The sequence below is a fragment of the Opisthocomus hoazin genome, chromosome 5 (genome assembly GCF_030867145.1).
Source record: "Opisthocomus hoazin isolate bOpiHoa1 chromosome 5, bOpiHoa1.hap1, whole genome shotgun sequence".
NCBI classification, from domain to species: domain Eukaryota; kingdom Metazoa; phylum Chordata; class Aves; order Opisthocomiformes; family Opisthocomidae; genus Opisthocomus; species Opisthocomus hoazin.
Window position 1 is genome coordinate 67023842 of NC_134418.1, and position 26824 is coordinate 67050665.

Genomic DNA, 26824 nt, shown 5'->3' on the forward strand with positions numbered 1-26824 from the left:
AAGAAAAGTGAGACTGAACAGCGGGGTTAGGGTAGCCAGCAGGTGAGGGCAAACATTAGCAAGGCCGCGCCTTGCCTTGAGGCTAATCTTTGTTTCTGGAGGCAAGAGACTACATCAATACATGTGCTGTTGATACGGTAATTTTATGAGGCACACAATGTCCTAGACTATTTAGCACTCAATTAAGCTTCACGTTGCTTGTCAATAACTTCTGAAATGGCAACAAAATGGGCTTTGGCAGATTATTTTCAGCTGACTAGCCGGTGGTTGAAGGAATTCATCAGTTCTTTAGCTGACAGGTTTCTCGTCTTTTAACTCTGCAGGGAAGGAAGCATGGTGTGAAGCAGATATATTCATTAAACCATTTTTCAGTTCTGACAGTCAAGAAGGCAACAAAACGTTCACGCCTTGAGCTTTGATACCCTCTCTTGTGTAAAGCTGGTCTGTTCTAAACCAGCTGGAGATGCGCTGCTTTTGTGCTGGTTGATTTCAACTCTCCCTTCCGCACGAGCTTGTTAAGATACGGCAGGGAGCTAAAAGAAACGACAGCCTGTCTTCTCTTGCCGTGTAGGAACGGTGTCCGGGCTTCCAAAGCCCATCCAACGTTTTCACAGCGAAAATACTATGAATATGCTACAGCATTTGTGAAGATTTAAAAACCGTGGTGTTACCGTTCTGCTTCGATGGTGGCATGCAGGAATCAAGAGGACGATTTCAGACCTGGGCAAATCTATAAAGTGTTTTAAGAATTTGTGCTCTAAGCTGAACTTGGCTCCCTGGCATCCCGAAGTTGTCTGTGCGGTTCTTGTTTCCGTGCCTGTCTGGGAAGGTATTGTTTCCCTTCCGTCACGGCTTAGCTGGCAGTCACGACAGCGGCACCCCAAAGCTGCAGTCACACCGCTTCTGTCGCGGATCGCGCCGACCACCGCCGGCACCGAGCGAAGCCAAGCCGCGGCAGACAAAGGGCGAGCGACGCAGAGCCGGCAGCGCATGGCGTTCAAACGGCGGAGCGTTCGGCCGGGCGCTCGGGCGGAGGGGCCGCCCCGCCCCGCCCCGCCCCGCCCCATCCCGGCTCCCGCTGCGGTGGGACCCGCCAGCGCGGCTCCTGGCTCTGCGCACACCGACACCGCCCGCAACCCGAGGCCGCCCGCCGCAGCCCCTCCCACGGCCCCGCTTCGCCCGCCAGACCCGCGCAAGGGGCGGCGGGGAGCAGCGCGCCTCTCCGCCCCGCCGCCGCCGCCGCCGCGTCCCGGGGCCGCCCGCCCCGTCCCTGATTGGGCCCGCGGGGAGGCCCCTCCCGCCGGGCGGCCCCGCCGCCGCGCCGCGCCCGCTCCCCAAATACACCTTGGCGGCGGCGGGGAGCGGCAGCGGCGCCCTGCCTGGAGCCCCTCGGCGGGGTGCGCGGCCGCGGGCACCCCCCGCGCCGTGGTGAGTGAGCGGCGCGGCGCGGCGCGGAGCGGGGACCCTGGACAGCGCTGGGACGGGGCGCCCGGCCGTGCCCGCGGCCCCGCTGTCTCCCGGCCGGCCGTGCGGTGTGGGGCTGCGCCCCGGGGAGCCCCCTCCCCTCGGCACCCCGAGCCCCGCGTGTGGCGCGCCCCGAGCCAAATATGGTGCTGAGCGACGTCGGTGGCGCTTCGGGGCGGGAGGCGACGCGGGAGCGGGCGGGGGTCGGCAGCCGCGGGGCTCTGTGCAGCGTCGGGCTGACGAGGGGTGCGGTAGTGGCGGGTGCCGGTGCGGCTGCTGGGAGCCCTGCGGGCTGGCTGCGCCGCGCTGCGGGCGGGGGAGCTTTGGGGTCGGGTTTTCCGAGCAGTATCACCGCGCTTCGTGAATTAGGCACAACGCTGGTGCTTAACCACAGACGTGATGCTCCAGCAGTAACTTCAGTTTTGCATTTGTTACTCCAATTCCTTTTTTTTTTTTCCTTTTTCAAGGGAGAACAAATGGAACCCCAAACTGTGTTGAGTTCATTAGCATTGGCAGTTTACTTTTTCAGTCGATTTTCTTAGCCCCACTACTCTCTCTTTTTTTCCAAACCTTTAGGGTTGTAGTTCCTTTTCTGAGTGGACGGAGTTGTTTCTGTGGCTGAAGTTCAGGGACCGTTACTAGCCTAGGCCTAGTAATCCCTGTGTAACATCATCTCTCTGTATAAACATGAAACACTGGAAAAGTTTTTCTCTCGGGTCTAAAGGAGCATTTTTAGACATCTTCGATACTCTCTCAAGCTTGTTGTAATGCTGCTCCTAAAATGGCTCTGTTTTCAGAGCTGGTCACTTACTCTGTGTGTGGAGTGAGCGTTCTGGATTGGAAGGATGAATTAACAGGAAAAAGGTGCTAAGCAGGAACAAAGTGTTACTAAAAATGAGCATTACGGCGAAGTGAGCTGTTTGCAATGCTGTATTTGGGCTCTGCACTTTCACTGGAGCGCAGGTTACCCTGTGCTGCATACGGGTTGGACTAAAGAGAAGTGGTAAGGTTCTTGATGGCTGAAATACTAGTAGGAAAAAAAAAACTTTATTTACTCAGATTTTCCATTGTGAAGTCTCAGAGTACAGAGTTACAGCAAAATGTTAACAGAGCCATTTTCTGTAGCAAGTGTAAGAGTTGAATGATCTTTCTATGAATAGAACAAAGTGTTTTACTTATTTGGAAGTGGACTAATCTTATAGTTTTTCCTAAGACAAAACTCCCAATGGAGCCGCTCCCTTTTCTTGTGGTTATGATGAAGATAATTTGTTTCCAAACTACAGAAAGTAGGCGCGAGGAAGCATGCACTTCAGATCACACAAATGGGTTTACTGCTTTTCCAGGGTTAGGAACAAAAGGTGGTGACAGCCCATGCTGGAAAGAGATTCCAGTAACAGACTATTTTACGTAATTAATCAGAGAATTTAGGCAACCAGAGAATGCATGCAAATATGTTACAAATGCAAGCTGGGGAAGTTTTTCTTGTTGTAGAGAAGTCTCTTGCTTGGGTTGTTCTGCTGTGGGGCACTGCATATGGCCATACATTCTGCAGCTCTGATGACCATTCTCTTTGCTTTGCCAACAGCAAGAACCTTAAATGAACTAGATGCTCGTAAGGCAGCAGGAGGAATAGCGTAACGGTGATATAAAAGACTATGCTCCACATTCTCAGAAAAGAAAAGCAATTGCTGAAATCACGCTGACCCAAAACAGGCAGGACACGTAGGGAAGGAGAAAGAAGGAAATAACATCCTGACATCTCTTGGTTGTATTTTCTTTTGTGGAATTATGTAGCTTGCAGCTATTATGAGTCATGACAGGGCAAGATCATGAGGCAAACGTTGGAGGAGAAAGTAAGGAATTTAGTTCTATAGTGGGTTTTTTTACCCTTTTTTGACATTGTCAATAAAATGGCTCACCATTCCCTCTCCCACTTGTTCACTTGTTGAGTACTCACTTAAATTATTCAATCAAGTTTTCGATGAACCCTTAAAAAACGAGAAGTCAAGGTTAGTATTTAATGTCGTGTCCATAATAGTAAGTACTGAAGTCTTGTATATTTGTCTTATCCTGATTAATGCTTTCTTTAAAAAATCTGTCTTTAACCATTCTATGACAGTCTGTTTCAAAACAAATCCCATAGTGAAATCAAAACAGAAGTAAAGGTTTATAATAAAATATAATACTCAAAACATCAGTAGCAGTCAAAGCCTGGTTATGTCATGCAATAAGAGGTAAAATATCACAGACATTATGAAGATAAATGCCATCTGTTTGAAATTCTAAAAAAATACTGAGACTCAAAATAAGCAATCCAAGAAGTCAAGGTAGAGTTTGTAGCAAATACAGCTATTTTCCTTTTAATTGAAATGAGTTGCTAAACCAAAAGATGTTGTAAATTGTATCTTAGTTTAAAAAAAACCAAAAAACAAGCACCTCAGTAATCTAATGAAACAGACACAACATTCTAAACTATCAACTAGGAAATATGTTTTATAAGGTACTGGCTTTATTTTGTATCTACTCTGTAGACAAGCAGCAAGTTTCCTATTTTACAGAAAAGTTCAGTATAGGTAAAAAGAAGTGTTTTAAAATAGTTATGGGAAACTACAGGACATATTTTAAGGAATTTTGTTGTAATGATATTTAGAAATCATGACGTTTCAGCTTGCACATTTTATTAGCAAATGAAAATTCAGCCGTGGAGAGCTGCCAGTGGAGTTTCTTTGCTGGAATTCCTTACACATTTTGTACTATTTCCTTTTTAAAGATCTGTATTGTCTATGTGTTTATTAAAATTTGGTGCATTTATTTAGATGCTTAGCATTGCAATTAATATTTTTATCACTTGAAATTTAAATTAAGACAAATCTCACATTTGACATTACTTTGAATAGTCTTTACAGTATGTTTTGAGCATCTGAGATACAGATCTAATATAGATGATATATATTGAGCAAGTCTTGCATGACTAGTTGTACCAGGAGCAGCGATTCAAGTTTATCATTGCACAAATGTTAATATTTTTAAGCCAGTGATCAGGGCGTAAGTCTTTGTTCAAGAAAGCAACACTGTTCAGGACAGAATATTAGTGTCTAGTTAATTTTAAAATTCCAATAGCATTTAAGCATGTGCATAAATGGGCTAGGGCTTCTAGCTAGGGTGTAAAGGACAAATTTTTTTTGTAATAAAGGCAGCAAAATTTGCTAGAGACAGCAGGTTTTTTAATAAGGTTTTTGCTTATAGATCCACCTGCTATGAAACAATTGAAAAGACCATGTTAGTATCTCTGATGAAGCCTTTTACTTGTAACACAGGTGTTGATTGCTACTCATTTGGTAACATGCTGTTCTTCCAGTTTTTTGGTTGTCCTACTCAGGTGATGGCACTCTTAGGTCAGTGCTAGTGTTTGCTTGTCCTCTTGGCTCCACATTTATGGCCTGTAGCTTGTACAGGATGCTGATTTATTTTTGTAGATGCAGAGTCTGGAGCAAGCTGACATCTAGTCCCTTGTCGTAGGAGTGCAGGTTTCACTGCTGTCAGTTGTTCTGCTGCTTCATGACCTAAGTCAGAGCAAATATGTTCTCTAGGGATTAATTTTGCTTCACCAAGTCCTGTTTGTTGCTTCAGACCCCAAGTAAATTTGAGCTTTAGGGCTTCCATAGGCTTTCAGCCTTTGGGAGAATTTCACCCTATTGGAGCACAGTCTTTTGTGATATTCACTTCCACTTATTCTTCATTCGTATTTCCTATTATATGATAGTTTTGTTAAGTGGAATCAATGCCCTTGCTAAGAATATTACTGCTTTCACATTTAACTGCGGAGTATTTGAATTAACATTCTTACTTGCTTGAAATGCCCCCTTCCGTAGTTCAGACCCTTCCTGCTGCTTTTAGGCACCTTCCCTGCTCGTTGAACTCGGCAGTACTGTGGTAGCCATTATTCTTGTTTTTACTGCCCCAAGTCCTTAAATTAGATCCCTTGTGTTACTTAAAGCCAACCTGTGAATTGATTTTCTTCTTGCATATTCATACTACAAGTAGCTGTTCCAAGAGAATGGTGCCCTGCTAGTAGAGGTACTCAGACAAGCCCCCTCCTCATGCAAGTCAGCACCAGTAGGCTGATTTCTTCCAGGCCGCACACTAACCCTAGATGATAACCCAGTTGTTATCTTATGTATTATTTCTGAGAGGGTACTTCTTTCACGAGACCCCCTGTCTGTACCCCTATGCATATGTAACTGCCTGAATGTGAACGGAACGCTGTGCTGTCCCTGCTTGAGTGCCCAGGTTTCTCTGCCCTAGGGCAAGGAGAAAAATGCCTGAAGTCTTGCATCCCGGCGTGAGGCTATGGGGCACAGAGCTGCCTGGAACCCTCTCTCGGGACTGGCTGGCAGTGCCTCACACTTTACGCATGGCTATGCCCAGTGATTCAGCTGAGTCCATATAGAAAATAGGTCAGCCATGCAGTGGCTCAGGAAAAGAGCTTTAATTGTGTGGGTTGTAATCTAGAAAGGAGGGTGTGTGCATCATCATGGAGGAGGCTGGAACCAGTTCCCAAGATTTTATCGGGCCTTGTGGAATCTAGTCCTTAGACAGCTATTTGTGTCAGAGAGTTGCAGGGAATATCCCATGTAAGTCATCCAATGATTTCAGCACGAGTAAAAATTTGTTACTATAAGGCAATGGGCTAAAATCCTTTGATCATTTTCTTCTCCACAAGAAAGAAACTTACATTTATGAAGTGAATCTCTTCCTATTCTAAAGTATTCCAAACAAAAATATATCACTCTCTTGGGGAAAATATATTTTGTGAGAATCCTCCTGGTGTAATTCTAGAATGTCATCCATTCCAGAGGGTGCGGTAAAACTTACCACATACAATAGCTGCTGCTTAACTCTCCACTTCTAATGAATAATAGCACAGTTATTTTCGAGATCCCCAAAACACGTTTCTCTGTGGTATCTTAGACAGGAGTGTGATGACTGCCTTTCTAATGCAGACCAAGGTAAATGTGTGTTTAATTTCATCTTAACCTTGCATTTCACTTGGCACTTGATACAGAGGGAGACTGACAAAAGTTATTCAGGGAAAGCTGATTTCCCTCCTCGGCAAATACAGAAACTCTTCACACACAAAAGAGCATCAGTAAAAGGCTGACTACAACGGAGGAACACCTCAGCGAGATTTCCAGTTTGTTGATTGGAAAAAATTGGGATTTTGCATTTGCTCATAGTTATTCCTATTATTTGAAAATGCAAGATAATATACCCAGTTGCTGTCCTCTGGTTCATAGGGAGGGGTGTCTGCTTATATTAATAGCTGTGTGGCTCCCTAGTCCTGACTGCAGGCACCCTGGAGCCTAAAATACTCATTGCAGTTCCTGCTTTAAATAGCACTGCTAAAAATGGCAAAATTTCCATGTCTTTGGACAAAGCATGCATCAATCTAACTTTAAATTTCTTTTTTTTTTTTTTCTTTTTGCCAAAATTGTCTTTGTAACTGTCTGTTTGCACTGGCAAGCTGAGCATGAAAAACCACTTGCCTCATATTGAGCAAAATATTTGATGGATTGGTAAAGTGTTCAAAATTTGGTGAAAATACATTCATTAGCCCATAGAACTCACAAAGCAAGAGGTAGGATTTTAGAATTTCTACATGGGAAGAATGGTATGAAGGGAAGGACAGTCTTGTGGCTGAAGAAACTTAGCAAGTCTTTTGGTCAATGTGGAACTGATTTTTTTTTTCTCTCAAAAACATCAGGAAATCATGACAGAAATAATTACAATTAATTTTGGATTGAATTAAATGCATCTTTTTGATGCAGTTAAAGTTTCCCAAACAGGTTGCATGACATTAATAAAACCAGCCAAGAGGAAATGCCTTTCCTATAAGCAATTACAGAGCCTTCAGAAATGAGAGAATGAAGTTAAACCTGGTGTATGTTAGGCATGAAGCTATAAGGTGAGAACACCTTCCTTGTTCTGCTTTTATATATTACACCTACGCCCTACGTTCTACCTGCAAAATCTGTTTGAATTTCACTTGTAGAAATGTGCAAGTGTTTCGATCCCATTTTTATTTTTAAAATCTGGCAGCAAATTTTTGTAAGGTTTGACCTGATTTTTGTAAATCACTCCAATCTGCTAAGCTCCTGGCCAAAAACCTTGTGCAGCTCTGTTCAAGAGATCTGGATTCACCTCTTAGCTCAGCTGCAGTCTTTCTTTTGCGATCTCCAGCATGCCTTATTTCCCCACTTCTGAAAGAGGCATCATAGTACTTCCTTTCATATCCCATTTTTCTGTCTTAGTTATTCAGAGGGCAAACCCTTCAGGTCAAACATCATCTTTTGCTATATATTTGTGTATGGCCCTGATCTTAATTTGGGCCTTCTGGGAGGTTAAAGTACACAAATAATACGCCTAGCAACAGCAGCAGAGAAAAAGCAGAATGCAAGATAACAGTGGCGCAGTTGCTCTGCTGGGCAACCTGCCCAAGGATGAGCCCACCAGACAGAAGGTTAAATACCAGTATTTGAGTTTAAGCAAAGGCTCCATAGGAATTTTCACATGTTGAGCAAGTATCAGTCTCACTGACTGAATGGTGGCCTACATGAATGCTAAAAGTTAATGAAATAGTTCCCTTCCGAGCCAAAAACATTTGGTTGGTTGGTGGCAATGAAATGGCATAGAGGAGACCAGTCTCAGTCACGAGTTAGGCATGGCTTGCAAAATACTTTGACAGGATCATGAGGCAGAGACTACATTTGTAGTATGACACTGAAAATCTACAGCTGATCTGAAAATTAGTATCAACTTAGATCAGCTCTACACTTACTTTGCATGTCACGTACTCCACATCTGTGGGAGATGCAGCATCATAGTCAATGATATGTGGAAAAAGTCATTGACCATAACAATGGTAAATTTTAGAACCAAGAGTCATGGCTTAGTCCAAGTTAGAAGTGTGCAACTATACTATGCATGAGATGGCAGTGGTGGGTATCATGACAGAATAATTATTCTCTTAGAAGATTAGCAAATACTGGTAAAAATGTTTTTAACTGTTGATTAATAGAATGTATGAAATGTAGTTTCACGTTATCTCCCAGTTTCTCTTTGAAAATAATTTGCAGGTCTAAGCAATACTAAGTTCTAAGCAAAAAGAGGTTTAAACAATAGATAGAGGGGAATTAAAAGGTAAAAGTATCTTTTCAAATAGGCTTTGAAGTGGTGAAAAGCAAGGACTGGAATACAGGATTATGACTTACATGTAGCAAAAGCCAAAAAAGAACATCTTCCCTGCCTATGTTGTGGGCAGATTTTTGCTAGCAATAAATTGGAGTTGGAAAAAGTAAGATAAGAAACTGGAATGAGAGTAGTAGTGGCAGAAAAGCATCTAATGGGCTTGATCTATTTAAAAAAAATACAGTTAGATTTTATTGCAGTTGCTGTAACATACAGTATTGTAAATGGCTGATCTATCTAATGCTGGAATAAATATGCAAAAAGGCGGTTTATGCAACTATTTATATAACACATCCTCACTGTTTTCTTTCCCAACTGTTACTCTACAGCTGTAGAAAATACTCATACTCTTTAGTAAAATATTGATAAATTAATTCCTATCTTTAATGCTGAATCTAGGTTTGGTTTTCCAGAAAAGAAGCTGCATTACTTAAGCTGACAACAGGATTGCGTTCCTAATATATTATGGGCAGTGCGGGATTTAGATGCTTGTCATAAACAGAGTTGAAAACCCAGAACAACAGTTTACAGCATGAATATTCTGTAAAGATACTTGTGATACTGTGAGTGCTTCATTTCTCCATTGTCACAGGATACTTGTAAAGATAACACTTTTTGCATTGTTGGAACTTTCCAGGTACAAATACTTAAAACAAATGTTTTAACCTAAACTGTAAGCAGAAATGTCAAAGCTTTGTGGTGCCATGTAAAGGAAGGCTGTACACAGTGCAGCAAACTTTCTTTCCTCCTTTTTTTTTTTTTTTTTTACCTGCTGAGAGTGCATACTCCACAAGATTGATGGTGCTTCAGATGCTCCAGAATACCAAAAGGCTTAAAAGAATATTGTTTTCATCTTGGCAGGAAATTCTTCATGAAAGAGATACTACCTTTCTGTATCCTTAAACTTTGCTGTCTGGTTATCTCCTTTAGGAACTCATGCCTCTCATTCCCCCCTCTGCCCCAACTATATACATGGTCTCTCAGTGTTTTCATCGCGTAATTTCATACATAGAAGAAGGGATAACTTCCTATGTAGCATCATCTTTCTGAGAACATATGCAAACACGGAGGTGGAACCTATTATTTGTTATAGGATTTCTTTTATGAAGATCACAGTTAACAATAAATTTAACTTTCCAGTCAGAGGAGCATTTCTTCTCAGGATAATATTCAAATGGCATTCAAAACCTATTTGAAGTACTCCTCCAAGTACATAGGGACTTGCTAGGGCCAGAATTTGATTTTGGTTCTATTTTTAGGTTTTCTCCCACAGTTCACTGTCCAGTCTCTCTGCCCTTTCACCTCTGAAGCAGCAAAACTGTTTTCTGTGTGAGCTTGGAGCTACTATTCATAGCACCAGTACGCAACACAGCAAGTTGGAGATATCCTATTATCTGGCCCCATTTTTGAAATGAAAGCGGTTTCTTAATATAATGAAAAAAAAACGGGTGTTTAGTGGTGGATGCCCATTTTACAGATTTAGAAAACAGCACATAAAGAGTAGTTATTCAACATTTTGGTGGGAAATAGTACTTGAAGAGCCTTTGGTGTGGGACAGCTCCTACACCAAAAGTGAGCGTTACGATATCTGGGTAGTTTATCATTGCACAAGCTGAAGTGTTGAGACAAAGGTGTTTATCAATTACATTTACTATTAGTTTTGGTTCTGGACGAAGTAAATCTGAGATGACCCCATCACCTCAGTAAAGGCAATGCAGCCGAGATCCTGTGCAGCCATCCCCTGCCCCTTCGGGGTTCGTATGTCAGCCCTCAAGGGTGGCTGGCACCTAATGTCCTTTGCTCAGCTGTCATTTCCACAGGCCTCTCTGCTGTGGCTTCTCCATAGCTGGAGCTCTCGTTCAGAGCCCCAGCCTCTAGAGCAAGGCTCTCGAGCTGCGTTCCTTGCGCGTTTTGCCTGAGGACTGAAACCCAAAGACTCCCAGCACTGAAGCATAAGTTGCCACACACTGAACTAAGAACTGGGTGCCCTTACAGTTCCTCACCTTCCATCCTGGGATCTCACTGGAGCGCAGGTTGGGGCCTTCATGGCAGCCGGATCCCAGGATCTCAGATGCGTGTGCAGCACTAAATGGTGTTTCAGAAGGCCTGATGGAGAGAGGAAAGAGGTTCCTTGTAGACATGTTATAAAAGAGAAGTGAAACATCTTTAAAACATAAAATGTAAAACTATGAAATCTTAAATCGGTAACAACATGTTTCTGGCCTATAACTTACACATCAATGCCGTTTAAAACAAAGTACTAGAAAATAACATATGAAATGTCCAAATCTGGGAAGTTTTTACTTCTTTATGAACACAAGGTAACCTCATTACACAGTGCAGCAAAACCAGGTATGTCACTCCCTGCCTCCCATTAGAGACTATTGAGGCACAACACTGAAACTAGAAGCTGGATCTTTGCAGCCAAATCAGGATGATAAACACATATACTTCCTTAACTCTGCAACAGAGAGTAACATATAACCAACAGAGTTGGCTGAAACACAAGCTGTAACTACCGCAAAAAAATTTCCCTTAAAATCTAAAATATTGCTGATAAGCTCCTTGAAATTATCATTTCAACATTTTCTGTAGGCTATACTGATAGATTACAGGAAAGTTGTTTTTATGAGTACCCACCATACTTCAGTGGATTTGTAGCAGGGAAAAAGCAATATATCAATAAGAGAACTGTCTGTGCCTTTGCAGATTGTTTTGTTCTATTGCCCATGTTTTCCTTCTTATGGATTTTTTTAATCCTCACATCCATCTATAGGCTTCCTTCTCTACTTTCTTCTGTTTTTCCTCCTTGCTCCTTTATTCGGTCTGTATTTCCCTTCTCTCGTTTTAGTCTCTCACATGATAAACAACAGCAAATATTGCAAAATAATGCTATGATAAGTGAGAAAAACTATGCTATCTGAGAAATGGAGCAAAGCTTTGATCTTTCAGACCTTGGTAAGAATGCTATGATGCTAATATTGTTGCAGTTGCACAGGCTGGGAGATGAAGAACTGTGGACAGTTCCAGGTACTCTGCCTACAATAACTCCAGGAAGATTACTCCGTGGTTCATACAATGCACAAAGTTCAGGTTCTGTATCATAGAAACATGTTAGTTTGGATAACAACATATTATTTGGTAACAATTTTTCATATGATTCTAGTCTTTTGGAAAATTCAAGTCTTCTGGTGAAACTATCTCCCTTGTTTTATGGAAAAATTATCTGTGTTTTCCTGATGAGAGAAAGACCTGAGGGCCTTGCCCAGAAAGTCACAGAAGTATATGGGAAAAGTAGCAGGAGAATCCTTACGGTTAAAATACATTTAATTTACCTCCATATTTAAACCCTGAATTTGTACCTCAATTTAGAGGCCGTTGATTGGTACAACCGACCAGAGATTCTGCACTGTGTTCTTTGTTAACTGTTTCTTGGGCTTCCATTCCTCCAAATCACTTCATCTGCTTAATCTGAAAAGTCTGCCACAGAAATCGGTGAATTCGATGGAATTTACAAACATTTTGAGCCAAGCATGTGTTTTTGTGCCAGTCTGTACCTGGCACTCTGGCACTAAAATATCCAGAACCGAAGCAGACACTAGAGTTTCAAAGAAGCTGGATAACATTATTTTTATTTTTGTGAGATTCAGTATTCAAGTTTGATACTGCTACAAGAAGCTGCAATTGAACAGCTAGTGCACTTAAATCGGTATAATGCATGGTTTGGAACATGCTAAATCTTTGGAAATGCACCTGTTATAACTGGAGGAGCAGCACTGACCGAAGCTTCTACTATTTGATAATATTTTTTAGCTATAAGGATGGATCTTTTCTCTGTTGTTAAGCACTACTGAAAGTCTGGAAGAGTAGCATATATGTCACATATTTTCCTCTGCCTCATGATTAATGCCTCAATGATACTCTGATTTTCACTGAAAATATTATTAAAACAAGAAGCTACATTTTAATATTGACTTGAGAAATTTCTTTGTAAAGGTTCTCAAATTTCTAGATCTGAATATCTTAGATTTCTGCGATAGTCTGTCACACACATTCCTTTCATTTTTACATAGAAGTGTCAAAGCTGAATAACCACCTATAAATATTTTCAGCTTATTCTTCCACGGGGCCGCATTTTCACCTCAGTCTTTACATCAAACTGCCACCAAGGCCAAGGGGAATTTCCACATACAGAATATGTAGTGAATATGGCAGTTATCTCTGAGTTAGTTTGCATGCCCTCTTCTCCCTGCTGCTGTCATTTGCATGTGCTGACTTTTCCTGTGCAAAAGTCACCTGAGAGAGACTCCGTGCAATTTGATTTTTTTCACGTGCTTAAAAGAAGAGTAGACTAAATGGAACGGAAGCATTTAAAAGATTAGTAGCTGTGATAACTCCAGCAATTACACTTGAGACAATAACAAGCATCACGGATGGAACATTCTACAGGAAGCCAAAATCTGCCTCTTGATTTATTTAATTTTTAATTTTTGTTACAGAGGTGGTATACACTAACAGCAGGCTAGTATTAGTCATTAAGTGCATATTTACTGTGATTAATTACAACATTTATTTCTCTTAACCCACATGTGCAAGCTCAGTATTTCACAAAACTTACCTTTACTATTCTTCATCATTTTAGTGAAAAAAAGAAGACTGTGTTCCTAAAGGCAATATAAATTCAAATATTTACCACATTTACCTAGCTTTCTCTGCTTAAAATGCTCATCTGCTGTATTTTCCAGGAGAGTATTAGAAAGCAACAAAGTGATATACTGAACAGGGCAATTGGTATTGTAATGTATTCCTAGAGCATTCAGTCTTACAAGATGTGCTGATACCCTTTAGAATTGTGCTTTGCAAAGCAAGAGCCACTGCCTTTGTGTACTCAAATCTTTTTTCAAATAGCAGATTTTGAAAGGGATGGGCTGTGAATAGGTCAATCAGCAAAATAAAAAATGAAGGTACTAATTTACAGTGCACACGGCCAAAGCAGCAATTTAATTTATTTTAAACATGTTTTGTAGCACAAACCATCTGCAAACATTTAATAAAAAGGGAGGTGCCTGCTGGTTGTACCCTGCAGATACCATGGAAGAGAACAATTGGGAAAGTAGCTGATTTCTCCTCTTCAGAGCTGCTTTCTTTGCCATGGGCTCCAGGTAAAGCAGAATCAGTAGCTGCATGATGGCTGTGAAAACACCTCTTAAACCATCTATTCTGGTGGGATACACCTATTCAATCAATATATTTTTTCCCTATCAGAAAAATGACAAGGACATGACCTCACTGCTGCAGGATAAATCATTTTCACTAAATGAATGTTCCTCTTATTAACTTCCCATACATAGTATTTAACTTTTCCAGAATCTCACATGACCTCAGTTCTGTGTTTGCCATCAGATCTGCACACCTACCTGCAGAAACCCAAAATTAAAAAAGCCAAGGTCATATTTTACTTCAAAAATAAGAAAACATGCAAATCAGTATTTCTGTGACAGCAGTCATGGAACTGTTACATTTAATCCTATTCCTGGTATCTCCAGAAACCTGCTATTGGCTTCAATGGGAGTTGGCATCAGTGCTTAACTATGAATAAATATGAAAGGTAGTTGTCAGTGATTTTCAGTGTGAAAATGATTTTGTAGACATTGTAAACAGAAGTGGCAGCTGGCAAATATTCTGTCAGAAAACTCTGCAACTGAAATCTGCTAATGAAACACTTTGCTTTCTACAGACCTAGTTTTCAAACAGTTCTTTAAGATATATAGAGTTCAGGGAAACTTTTAATACTCCATTATTTATAAAACTTGCTGTTCATTATAATTTAAAGCTGTGAACACAAAGGGAATATTTAACCATATGCACTGTCATAAGACACTACAATCAGTGTTTTATGTTGCTCTACAATGCTCCAGTATGTTTGGGAAAACAATAACAGTAATGGTATTTATGCAAACCTGTGTGTCAGTTCTGTAAACAGTTGCCCACATGCAACTTCAGTTAGATGAGTACATGCGTGTACAAGTCTCAGCAAGATACGCGTCTTTGAAGAAGTAGGTGAATGATTTTATCACCTCTGAAGATGCTTCACAGTTAATCCAGACCATGGTTCTCAAATGAGAAGTTACTTCATGCATTAGAAATTTGAAATTTTTAGATAGTTTGTTTCATTTATAATAGAAGACACAGCAATCCTGGCTAAGTCATGAATAGTAGCTAAAGATTTCAGTGAAAAATACTATGAGACAAAAAGTTACTAGATTTCACTTTTATTACAGAACAAATACAATAATTTTTTTACTTTCTTTGCTCCAAAAAAAGTTTTTGATCCATGAGCTAAATAAAAGTTGGATTTTGCAGACATTCAAAGTTAGAGGTCTGCTTAGCAATGTTACATGCATTGGTAAGTTTGAGATTCAACTGTAACTAGGAGCTTGGAAAGAATCAGAAGGGATAACAATTGACAATTACTTCATATTCTAGAACCACAGCAATTCTTTTCTTGTGGATTCTAATTTACATTCCATTGGCTTCTAGCAAGACTTTGATCTTTACATTTAACTCCTGCTAACTGTCATGAACACCACATGTCCTCAGGACAAGTTTTAATTCATGAAAAGACAGAAACATTTCTGAAGACAGATTTATTTCTTAGCTTTCCTCTTACGATTTTTGAGAAGATATTGTACTTTCATGGATTGCAAATGCACATTAAATGCTATATTTAAATTATATTCCTTTAAAGTGTGAGAACAGTTTCCAGACACTTTGGATTGGTTTTGGTTTTGCTTGTCCTCACTGCAGCACCTCCTCTGTTTTGATTGCTTCCTCGTCTGGGTACCCGGTTCGCTTGAGATATCATCAGTTCTGTCAGTGCAATATCAGGATTTCTCAAAAAAAAAGATCGACTTAAATAATGTGTTGTGGTTACATACAGCAGGTTGTTTCTAGTGTTTGAGAGGTATCTTCAGCTGTGCCTCAGGAAGAATGCCCACGAGCGGCCAAGCTCCAGAGTTCCCGTGGGTTTGTCAGGGGTGGTATCTCCACCGTAGGTTGCTCGGCTGGTGGTACCAGCCATGCTTCGGGCCGGGCTGAGGGTGCGCAGGTGTCCCCCAGCCAAGAGCTGCTGCTCGGGGAGCCAGGTGCTGTGAGGCTGCCCGCTGTGCTTGCTGTGGAGGCTTTTCACAGACAGGCTTTTGCTCGCAGGAAGGGAGTGTTTTTCCCACGCTATCTTCTCAGTGTGCCTCCCTGCTATTTGGTCCTAGCACAGGGAAAATATTTACCCTATGAAAGTACATGCGATACTTAAAATGACAAATATCTATTTTATAAGCAGCATTTGGGAATCAGTCCTTCCTTTAGCTACGTGCCAAAACATGGCTGCAGTAATTCGGGTTCCCCCTGTGCCTTTAATTGAAACCAGAGATGTGGCTGCAATACAGCTTTCACATCTGGAGTCTCGGCTTCTCCCAGGGCTATATTTGGATCCAGGGATTTACTTCAGACCATTAGAGGGAAATGAGTCAGTCACAAAATCAGTATCATAAATTCAGTGATACTAGGGTTTTTCCCTGTCTTCAAGAACACTGCTTTCTATATCAAGGTATAGAGCTTGGTGTTATTAAATGCTAATATTTTAAAGCAGCAGAAATGTCTGTCTCATGACGACCTTAAAATGAGACATATTAGCAGTTTGAAGTCTACTTATGTATTCAGTGAAACTTATTTTCTGCTGATTACAATAGGGACAAGATGGAAAAGGAGATAACTTATTTTCTCGGAAAACAAAGGTAGTTATTTTCTTCGTCTCCTGGCTTGGTAGCTGTCTAATGTTGCAGCAACACAGATCACAATCCATTTGACTTGGAACACAGTGGAGACACTTCATTGTGTTTCTCTGTTTCTTCAAACGCTTCATAATGAAAAAAAGGTGGAAAGGTGAGGAAATTCCACATTACGTGGGAAGAAAGTCTTTCTTGGAAGCAACAGCTAGATTTTTAGCTTGCCCTAAGCAGTCATAAGGGACAGTCACTGGGATGAGTTACAACTGAATTTGGATTGACTAAAATGTTTGGACTGTTAAAATAATAATTGATTGCTATGACTTGTATTATTTTATCATAGCTGCTTTACAACCTTGTACTTAGCTTGGTAATCACTGCAATTCCACCTGATGGTTCAGTAAGTCCTGTGGTGTGCTGTGGTATTTCCTTACTATCAAAAGTATGCTGTGACTTACAGAAAAGTTTTGAGTACACTTCTTTGACAAATAGCCCCAAACAAAGCTCTGTCTGGCAGAGAAAACACTGGAACTGAGCTTGCACAGCACACAATTGCAATTAATGCTTTGGAAAAAAATGGTCAGACTACTCTGAAGGGCTCTGGAGTGCAGACAGATCAGAAGTAGCGATGACTTGTCAGAAAGAAGGGCAAAAGTTTGGGGGAATAAGAAGAAAAGTAAATGTCTGACAAAGCATGTTCCTTTTGAGAGATAGAGTGGAATCTGAGATTGCTGAATCTAGTAATTTCTTGGGTATTAGTAAATTATTGTGAAGTCTACTGTCCAATATCACATCTCATCCTGATCTACAGAGAAGACATCAGCCTTTTCATCAGTTACTGCCTTTGGTCAAGTAGAAAAAATCTGTACCGTGAAAGAGTCTAGAATCTTGCTGGGAAAAAAAAAAGGTGCTACTCTGTAGTGTAAGTAAAGCCCGTATCTACACAAGGGTGGTACTGATTTAGGACTGAATGGTCACCTATATTTGGGATTTCCTAGAGCTCAACTCCTTGGCTTTGCAGTTTTCTTTTTATAGAGTTATATTGTCTATGAAATTTGGTCTGATTAATATTTTAATTATGTTTGTGTTGCTGCTGCAGATTTAGACTGTGCACTTTACCTAATATGCAAGTTACACATGATACAGTTTTTAAATTATTCTTGTGTAATGACACAGTTATCCCCAGGTAGGTTAGCAAATGTATTTACTATGTTAATGACAGGACCAAATTACTGCAAAGGGGTAAATGAGGCATCCTCAAATTTCACTTGATGAGTTAGTCTCTGAGTGGGGAGATGCAGGAAAACATCTCACTCCTCTTCACAAGGGTGCATCTTCTCCAAGATGTCCTCTAGCTCTGTCAACAATTGCCAGTTTTCTATTAGGTATAACTCACTACCACTTAGAAATTAGTGAACAGATTTGCCTGTCTCCTCTGGTTACTTACATTTTGTGCTCTCCAAAGCAGCAATACCCAAACAAATTAATGCTTTGAAGGTGTGTGCGTTCTGAATGTGTGTAAGTTAGCAGTGAAGCAGCCAAGGAAAGCTTACTTATTTCTACAGGATTTAATAAAACTAATAAATGCTTAGTTTGACTTCTTAAAATATTAGCTTATACATTGATGCAAACTTGAGCAATTTTCTCTGAGTATTTCAGAAGCCTCCTCAAAATCCTTGGAAACAGACACATCACCAGGGCTTTGATTCTGTTGCTACACACAGCACTTGAAGTGGAAAAAATAAATTGTGGATATTGCACTTCAGATTAGTAAGACAAAATGATAAGATTTCATTATTCTCCGTGTTTTTGTCTGCTGATGGGCACAACAGCTGAATCCGCAATGAGCTGCTGCTGCTAGGGTGATGGGCATTAACCTGTCTCGCTGGGAGCTGATTCTGTTTTGCCTGCACGTAGAAGTATCAGTTCTTGCCTTGTGCTGTGCAGAGGCCTCCTGACTGGCAAGGGGCAAAAGGCAGTGATTTCTGAATCCCACAGAGATTAGAGCTGAGTGGGAACTTCAGGCCTCTGTCTTACATGAAGGCAAGACAGCAGTTAAAAGCTGTTTCTGTCGAGGCAATGGCTCCCAGACCACGCTGAGCTCCTGCAAGGGCTGCCGTCACTCTCGTGCTGGAGGCAGTTAGATCCAGTCAATGCTATCTTCTGAATGCTGCAAAACAAACTATTTTTTTTTTAAATTCTTCCTCAACATGCAGCAGTTCACCTGACAAAGTGATATGTATGATTAAAAATAAAAAAGTGACACTATAGGTAATACCATATTCTGTCCTACTCTGAGCAAAGAACTCTGCATGTAATAAGAAAAAAGTATTTAATGTTGCTTCTAATTTTTGTGCCATGTCCATAAGCTAAGATTATAAATCACCTTTAGCTACTGTTAATAAGTGGTATTGCTTAACTCTTATAAATGGCTGTGTTAATATTAGGGGCTTTTACTGTACGATTGATTCATTGCACTGTATTTCATGGCACTGTCAAGGAAATTTTTAGCAGAGGAAAATGTTCAGAAGCAACTAGTACAAATAAGCATACAGGAAGACATTTTGGCTGTAAGACAAGTATAGATGTAAATATACAATGAAATGTTTGCACAAGGCATTTTCAGCACTGTTAAGTTACTCTTCTGCTATGACTATACTATGTAAAGTCATCTTCATTTTTCTGAGTGGCATAGTGCCATGTTGCATTCAGCCAGACACTGAATAAATTGGTTGCTTGTAGTTTGATCTCACAGCAGATTATTTAATTTTAATTTTCAATTTGCTTCCTAAGGTAAATATGACAGCAATTAATAAGGCAGAGATGGAGAATTCACATTAAACACTGCTGTTCCCCTGGGATGAGCTCTCTGAAAGTGTGTTTGCAGAGGAATTAAAACCAGAAACTTTTCCCATGTTTCCTCGTGTTTCTTTTTGTTATGGTCAGAAAATGTTTTTAAACATTGTGAACAACAGGAGGGCTGGTGTTCCTCATTCTTGTATCTGCAAATGTTTGACTTAACCTGTGATGTGTGTCGTCATCTTTCTCGTACCTTTTCAAGGTCCGTTGTACTGTTGAAATTCCTTCTGTAAACTCTACACTGGCGATTCATTATCTTTCTCCTGTCAGACCTTTAAATCAGTGTCGAATTACTGTTTGACTGAGACAGTTCTCCCTATAACACAATAGACTTTTGTTCTGAATTTTAGTCATGTTAAGTGCAAGATGCACTTAGGATACCAGATGCAAACTTCATGTTTTAATAAAGGAAGACCTAGTATATGCATGGGTTTTTTCAGTATTCGAATCCTCTGAAGCATCATGGAATGAGGTTTTCCACTTTGTTTCTTTAAACATGTGATTTAGAGAGTCTTGTCATTGCAGCGGTCAGGAAGAGTCTTGAATTGGTCACTGCTTGAAAATTGTTATGCCTATTAAGTTGATACTAGTTTTGAACTGGGGTATATGTTATCAAAGGACCATCCCATTTGTTTCTGAGAAAACAAGAACTTCAGGATACTTAGAAAACAGTTCTGAAGGAAGCTTTCTTGAGGAACCGTGTCATCATTATTTGGAATTTAAAGATCTGTACATTAATGATATTATATTATCACTAGAAACATCATGGATCTCCACCTTCTTGCAGATCAGTGATGAGTTTCTCATAAATAGCAATTGGGAGGAGCCCAAGATCATGTTCAGAGCAAGGGCAGTGATTCCAGTCCCCTCCAGGGCAGGACGAGGCTGAACGTGGGTGTCCTGCAGCACAGAGGATGGCAGGCTGCGTCGCAAAATGAAGCTGCAGCCGCAGTAGCTGCATATCCAGCAGCTTTGTTGACTCAGGGGCCTTCACATCAGTGCCCATTTTGCCCCTGAGTAAGTCCTGGCCCATGACCATCTTCTGGGACCTCTCTTTGCCACTTGGCAGCTCCTGGAGACTTCAGGTTTTCCAGGTGTAAAATAATGTCATCACTTCCTTCACAGAGCTGAGTCTGCCTGCCTGGATATTTCTCCTACCACATCAAATGTAATTTAATTAAAATACAATATAGTAGCATGGAAGTGAACTCCCAAATAATTCCAGATCATTTTCTTCTAGAAACAGAGAAATAGTTTCAACAGCAGGAGGAGAAAAACCCATTAAAACTACTGGTAATTGCTGAAGGTTCGTTTGTTCTTAGTTTAGTGCAAATGCAGTAAATATTAGTTGGTATCTATTTTAACTATTAATTCGACCTTACATTGTTCACAGAGAGAGAAACTTTTTTTTTTCCCAAATAGCAGCACATATAAATGCAGTATTACACTCACTGGGAGATGTTTTAAATGTTTTATCATATATTTTTTTAAAAAAATATATTTCAGAATTTTCTTTCTTCCCAAATGCTGATATACTTGATTTAAAAAGGTTTGGTAGTGTCATTTTATAAATTCAAGACTTTTCTTGAAATTTGAGGCCCAAATTCAGCAAAGCACATGAGTATATATGTAAAAGCCATCAAAGCCACAGATTTTTTAATCCTTTGACAGTGGTGCATGTATATATTTATGGTACTATTTTTCTTAACAGTTTATTTCAGTACACAGATCAGTCTAACTACAGAAAAGGTGGTTCTTTTCTGCTTTTCTTTTTTGGTAAAGTCATACAAGGTTATATAATAGCTCCTGAATAAAAGTACTTTTACATATATGTAACAATGCTTACATAATGAAGAAGAGTTTTATGTATATTTATGTATTGAGAGTGTGGTTCCTGCTTGAAATTTTTCACTGCCTCATTTGCTACACAACAACATTCAGCAACAAAAAATAAAGCATTACTGATATCTATGCAGTAGAAACAAATGAGTTTCTGTGTAAAAACTGAAATCAGAATGTTACGTAAACATGCTTCAGCCTCTTGTTCTTAGCGTTGTGTTTATTGATTCTTAAAATAATGCTTTAATAATGTTGATAGATGTCCCCTAGAAGCTGGCCTGACACCATCAGTATTACAGCATACTTTAAAAGAGCCTTTTCTGCCAAATAGTTTTTTTCAGCAGCAGGTCCAGCCAAAGTAGCTTCTGCCTGTTTCTGCTCTTGTCCCTGCCCCTTGTGCTGGGTCTGCAGCACTGCTCTGCTATGCCATTCATTCCAGCTGTTTCAAAAGTATCACGCAATAACCTGTATCAGGGAATTAGCTATTTGTAACCCTGGTATAGTTTTTGTGTGACCCTGAAAGCCCTTTGGGTGTCTCAGGGGCAGAAATAAGCAGTGTGGTGCATAGGCTGGTTAAAGCCATAGTGTCTCTGAAAGACATAGTTATTGTGGTCTGTCTCCAGAGAGACAAACGTAATACTTCAGCTGCTTCCAGAGTCACTAAAGGCTCTCAAGGATTACCTTGTTAGAGTATTCTATGAGGATGAGAGGATCCGATTCCATGAGGTACAGTCAATAGAAAATGAAGCCCTTAAGGGAAGACCCTTTATCAGATTAAGTCTTACTGAAATAAATGTAAGAAACAGGGAACAACTATTAAAATGAAAATTTCTACCCTTTTTTTAAATTTTTTATTTGAAATATATCACTTTCAAAAGCATAAAAATCCCTTGGTGTTTCCAAGCACCTACATCAGTTATGTGCTCAAATTCCCATGATGTTAGTTGTCACCAGTCAGTGGCTTTTACACGAGGCGTGAACCTTTGGTCTTGGACGATTTGCTGTTCCAGAAGTGCAAGTACTAACTTTAGTCACACATTTCTCTATTACAGAAAGGATATCTTGGGCATCAAGTAAACTGAGATTTAAGTATCCATAACATATGTTTCATTGTGCCATATCAGGTGGTCTTTAATAGCTGCTTATGAAGAATTAAAAAGGTTTTCTCATTAGAATTCTGCTCTCTGCTCTTTCAGAAACCTCATCTATCAGTGTGACCAAAGACATATCAGATAAAACAACTCCTCTGCCTTAATCACTAGAGCCCCAATTAAACCAAGAACTTAACCATGGAGGCAACTTTAATTACCTGAAGCACTGAAGTCAGTAGGGATTACATGCTTAAAATGGCATGTGAGCTTAATTGCTTTCCTGAGCAAGGTCCTAGAAAAGCCATTATTTTAACGCACGTATGATAAAACTGTCATGTCACAATGTTTTTATTTTTTTTTTCTTTCTTCTTGTTTTGTAGGGGCATGCATTTGTTCCTGTGGTGATATATAGCTACCAATAATCTTCCACAGTGGTTGCCTCATCTACTGTTCTGGCATCTTCTGCTCTTGTTAGTAAACAGAAGAGAACTAATAAACACAAAGCCAAGTACTCTTAATCTCAAGAAAGGGTCTTCGTACAGTATGTTCTGTACAAAACTGAAAGACTTGAAGATCACAGGGGAATGTCCTTTCTCCTTACTGACTCACAGTCACATTACTGAGGAACAAGACAAAGATTGCACAGAAAACAGCTCTAGAGCAGCTTTGCCCATCTGCAAAGAAGTCCATGAAAAAGATGCTCAGGGAAACCTTCCGCAAAGGAAAACGAGCAGAAGCAGAGTGTACCTGCACACATTAACTGAAAGCATCTGCAAACTAATCTTTCCTGAGGTAAATAGATACTGCATAATAATAACAACAATTTAATAGAATTTAATTATAAATATTTTAAAAACATTTTATGCAAGCCTTTTGTTGTAAGCCTTTAGAAAGTTGTTTTGACTTCAGTTTGTGTTCTTATGTAGTTCTGCATAGTTTAAATCCTCATTTCATTCTCTTCAGTTCCTTCTGGATACAATTTTGCCACAATCAGTTTTGTACACTTTGACACCATCCCTTGCAATGTATTTTCCGATATTTTTGCCTTGTATTTGCAATCTTCCACTGATAATTTTAATTGTTCCTTTTAAATCCATGTCTTTCTGTAGCAGTTTTTTTATATAGAAATACAGTTAGAGAAACTCTGCCCTGTTACCTAATTATGTAAATGATGTGGTCACCTCATCAATTCACCTAACTGAATCTATACTGCTATGTACCTTAGACATTATCACAAAAAAAAAAGCCAAAAAACTGTTTTCACCTGTTACGATGCTAACTTCCTGCCATACTGTTTTTAAAAACGTTACTGTGTTTACCACAAAGGTATTCTTATGTCTCTGCTCAACTCAACTGAAAACAAGTACAGTGCATGCACAGTGGTTTGCTTGAGTGGAGATGAATACTGTGGTTTGTCTCCGTAAAAAGAGAACAAAAAATGCAGCTCCACAACATTCAACACTTGGGCTTGCCTCAAATTCTGTGGAGAGTGTGGAGGAACTGACTGATATATGTTGGGACAACAAATGGCAAATGGCCAGCTCTGTCTACTTAACTGATTACACTGCTGTTACTTGACGTTCTGTGTACTTTACTAAGTGTGCTGGAGTTTTGTTAAATCTATTTGCAGATCTGTTTCGCAACTCTTCATCTGTTACCCTTTCGTTAAAACTCTACATTATCATTACTACATTACTCTACATTACTTCTGCTGCACTTACACAGAAGAAATTCATCCCTTTACACTGATCTTTAAACGTATAAAGAAAAGAATTTTTACCTCAAGAATGAACTGGCAAAGCAGCTATGGTGTCATGATTGCTGTGTTGCTTTTCTAGTATATAGTTGTTGGTGGGATTTTTAATGAAATAATTGGTATTTTTTTGGCTTCAAAGAGTGATGTAAATGTATGCAGCTGCCTGTTACATAAACCCAATAGGCTAGTTCATCAGCTGGGGCAAAAGCTTGGTAGAGTCAAGGATGTTATGACCATGTACCCCAGAAGCTACTGAAGTTCAAGGCTGTTGTCACTGCTATTTACAGTTATTCATGTCATATTCCTTGGAACTTTGTCCAAGTATGGTAGTCTGTTCTCATGCTAATTTAGGATCAAGACCTAAGCATCTTCCCAATCCTCGTTCTCCATAGAAGGGTTTTGCTTGTTTAAAAACATATTTTTCATCGCTTAGATACTTTATAGTGCCTTACTTAAGCATCGGTGACTAACATCATCTTCTTTCCAATTGGAAACCCCAGAACAGGGGGCCGCATCGTGACCCCAACTGATTCATGAACTCCTCATGAAAACAGTGAGTTGTGCATGGAAATTCAGGACACAGTGAACCCAGAATAAGTGTTGATTAAATTTGAGATTTAATGTAGTGCGTGTGACTGTTTTATTTGCTTCTTTGGGTGTTTCCAGAAATCTAGAGAACATTGCTCGGAGATAAGTAATGAACTGGATGGCGTTCCACTTACTGTACCAGTTTATACACAGGTGTAATTTACCTTGTGTTCATATACATGGTAGAGCGTCTGTTCAATTTAGAATTTTGCTTGGAAAAAGTCTCCAGAATATATTGCCTTTCTTTCACATGACATTTTCTTCACTTGTGCAAACTTTCCTTTTGAAAACAAAAAAAGTAAAAGATGCAGTAGAAAACACTAATTTCTTGAGGGAATGAGAACCAAAGAAAAGCCGGACCACAGCAAGTCTCGCAGCCAAAATCTATCATGGCAACATAGTACTGTTCTATGACCCTGTCTTTGTGGGAAGTTTGCATTTTGAATGATCAGAGGCTACGTACATAGAACAGCTTTACTGGCCCCAACAATCTGAAATATGCATGTTTAGAAAGTGTATCTGTTCCAGTTCGGAACTACAGAAAGGATATGGAACCATGGGATCAAGGTAAATTAAGGTAAATCTTCATGATACTCTAAAGGGTCTTTTATTATGGAATGCTTTTACAAAGGTTATTTACAGTGACTAGATTTTCATCTGGAGGATATTTGGGTTTGCAGCATATATAGCCAAAATTCTTCTTTTTCTACAAATGTAAAATAAATGGTTCTAACATTGTTTTGAAATGCTACACTCTTGAAAACAGAAATGGAGGTAATCTGAAGTACAGAATGCTATCTTGATCTTTTATAGATGCTTTTGAAACTCTGTTACCTTTTGCAATTTCAATCTTGACACTTCTGAAAATTGCCCTGAAAAAAAATGTAACTCTTAATATTCTAAGAAAAGCTACTAGTTAGAAGAGCCACTTTTTAAGGTTTTGCTGTGTGCATAATGCAGAATGTAAGTGCCTTTTTCTGTTAGGAGAACATATTTTAAACTGAAAAGATTTCTTTCTACATTTTGCATCCATGGCAGGGTGGTTTGGGAGAGGGATGTGCAATATTTTCTTAGCAGCACTGTCTCTATTGCCATCTGACAATTTGGAGGTAAAGTACATCACTATATTTAAAATCCACAGCCACTGGTGCACATCAGCTAAGGGGCTTAATTATAGTGTTACTGGAGCTGACAACATCAACATAAACTAAACCCTGAACACAGAAGTGAGATGCTGTTTCTAACAACTATACCATCTCAAAAAAAGATGTTAGTCCTGAGGACAGCGAAGTCTTCTCTGTGTAAAAATGTTACGATTAAATTTTCAGCAATGACATTTTAATCAACATACCTTTTTTTCTTCCTCAGTTTGAAAGGCTAAATCTTGCACTTCAGAGAACTCTTGCAAAACACAGGATAAAAGAAACTAGGTATGTATGTGTGATGGTTTTGCGGACAGTTCATAAGGACTGAGGTGGTGACTGGGAATCAGGACTTCTGCAGTCTGTTTTCAATGATCTGATTAAATTGGTGTGCAACATTTATTATGTTACATTACATTATGTTATGTAAGTTAATAAAGATTTAGTTTATTTTAAAATATTAAAAAATACTGAAATCACTCACAAAATTGACTTAATGGGTAAATTTAGCCATTTGTGCAGGGAAAGAGGCAAGGACTTTGTTTCAAATGAGCAAGTGTTTTGGAGGAACTAGGAGACTACTCAGGCATAGATGAAAAGGTCAATATGGGTCTAGCCCAGTGTTTCTAAGATCCCAGGAAAATAATTTTAAATGCAAACAGTTAGTATTGCACAAAAAAATTTGGCTTCTGATACAGTGAACAATCATACACTTCAGATGCTGACATACATGTTTTCACTGGGCTCACTTGTCTTCTGGTTTCTGTTTCTGAGCACCTCAGCTTGATTTTCAGCACTCCTTAGTACTAACCCAGTATTAGTCATTTGAGCCTTGTAGGGAGTGAGAATTTCTTAGCATCTTATTGTACATGGAGGATTCAATTTATTGAATGCATCTGAAAAAATAAACTCCTCAGTTTAAATCTCTTCAAAAATGGCAAAAAATAATGAAGTTGGGAAACTACACTGTTTCGCTCATCTTGGTAAGAATAGTTAATTGCCATGTGTCTTTTAAATTACAGTTGGTATTTTCAAAGCACTTTACATACATTG

The 26824-nt window shown here is 39.7% G+C and overlaps 1 protein-coding gene across 1 annotated transcript in view; it reads left to right on the plus strand.

Annotated features, from left to right (window-relative positions):
* Positions 1 to 1348: 1348 nt before the first annotated feature.
* GUCY1A1 (guanylate cyclase 1 soluble subunit alpha 1) overlaps positions 1349 to 26824 on the plus strand; it is a 36275-nt gene continuing 10799 nt past the window's right edge. Inside the window, exons 1-3 of the mRNA XM_075421609.1 lie at positions 1349 to 1428; positions 22666 to 23077; positions 25998 to 26059. Coding sequence (XP_075277724.1) covers positions 22829 to 23077; positions 25998 to 26059 — 311 coding nt within the window. The 5' untranslated portion in view covers positions 1349 to 1428; positions 22666 to 22828. The remainder of the gene's footprint in view (positions 1429 to 22665; positions 23078 to 25997; positions 26060 to 26824) is intronic.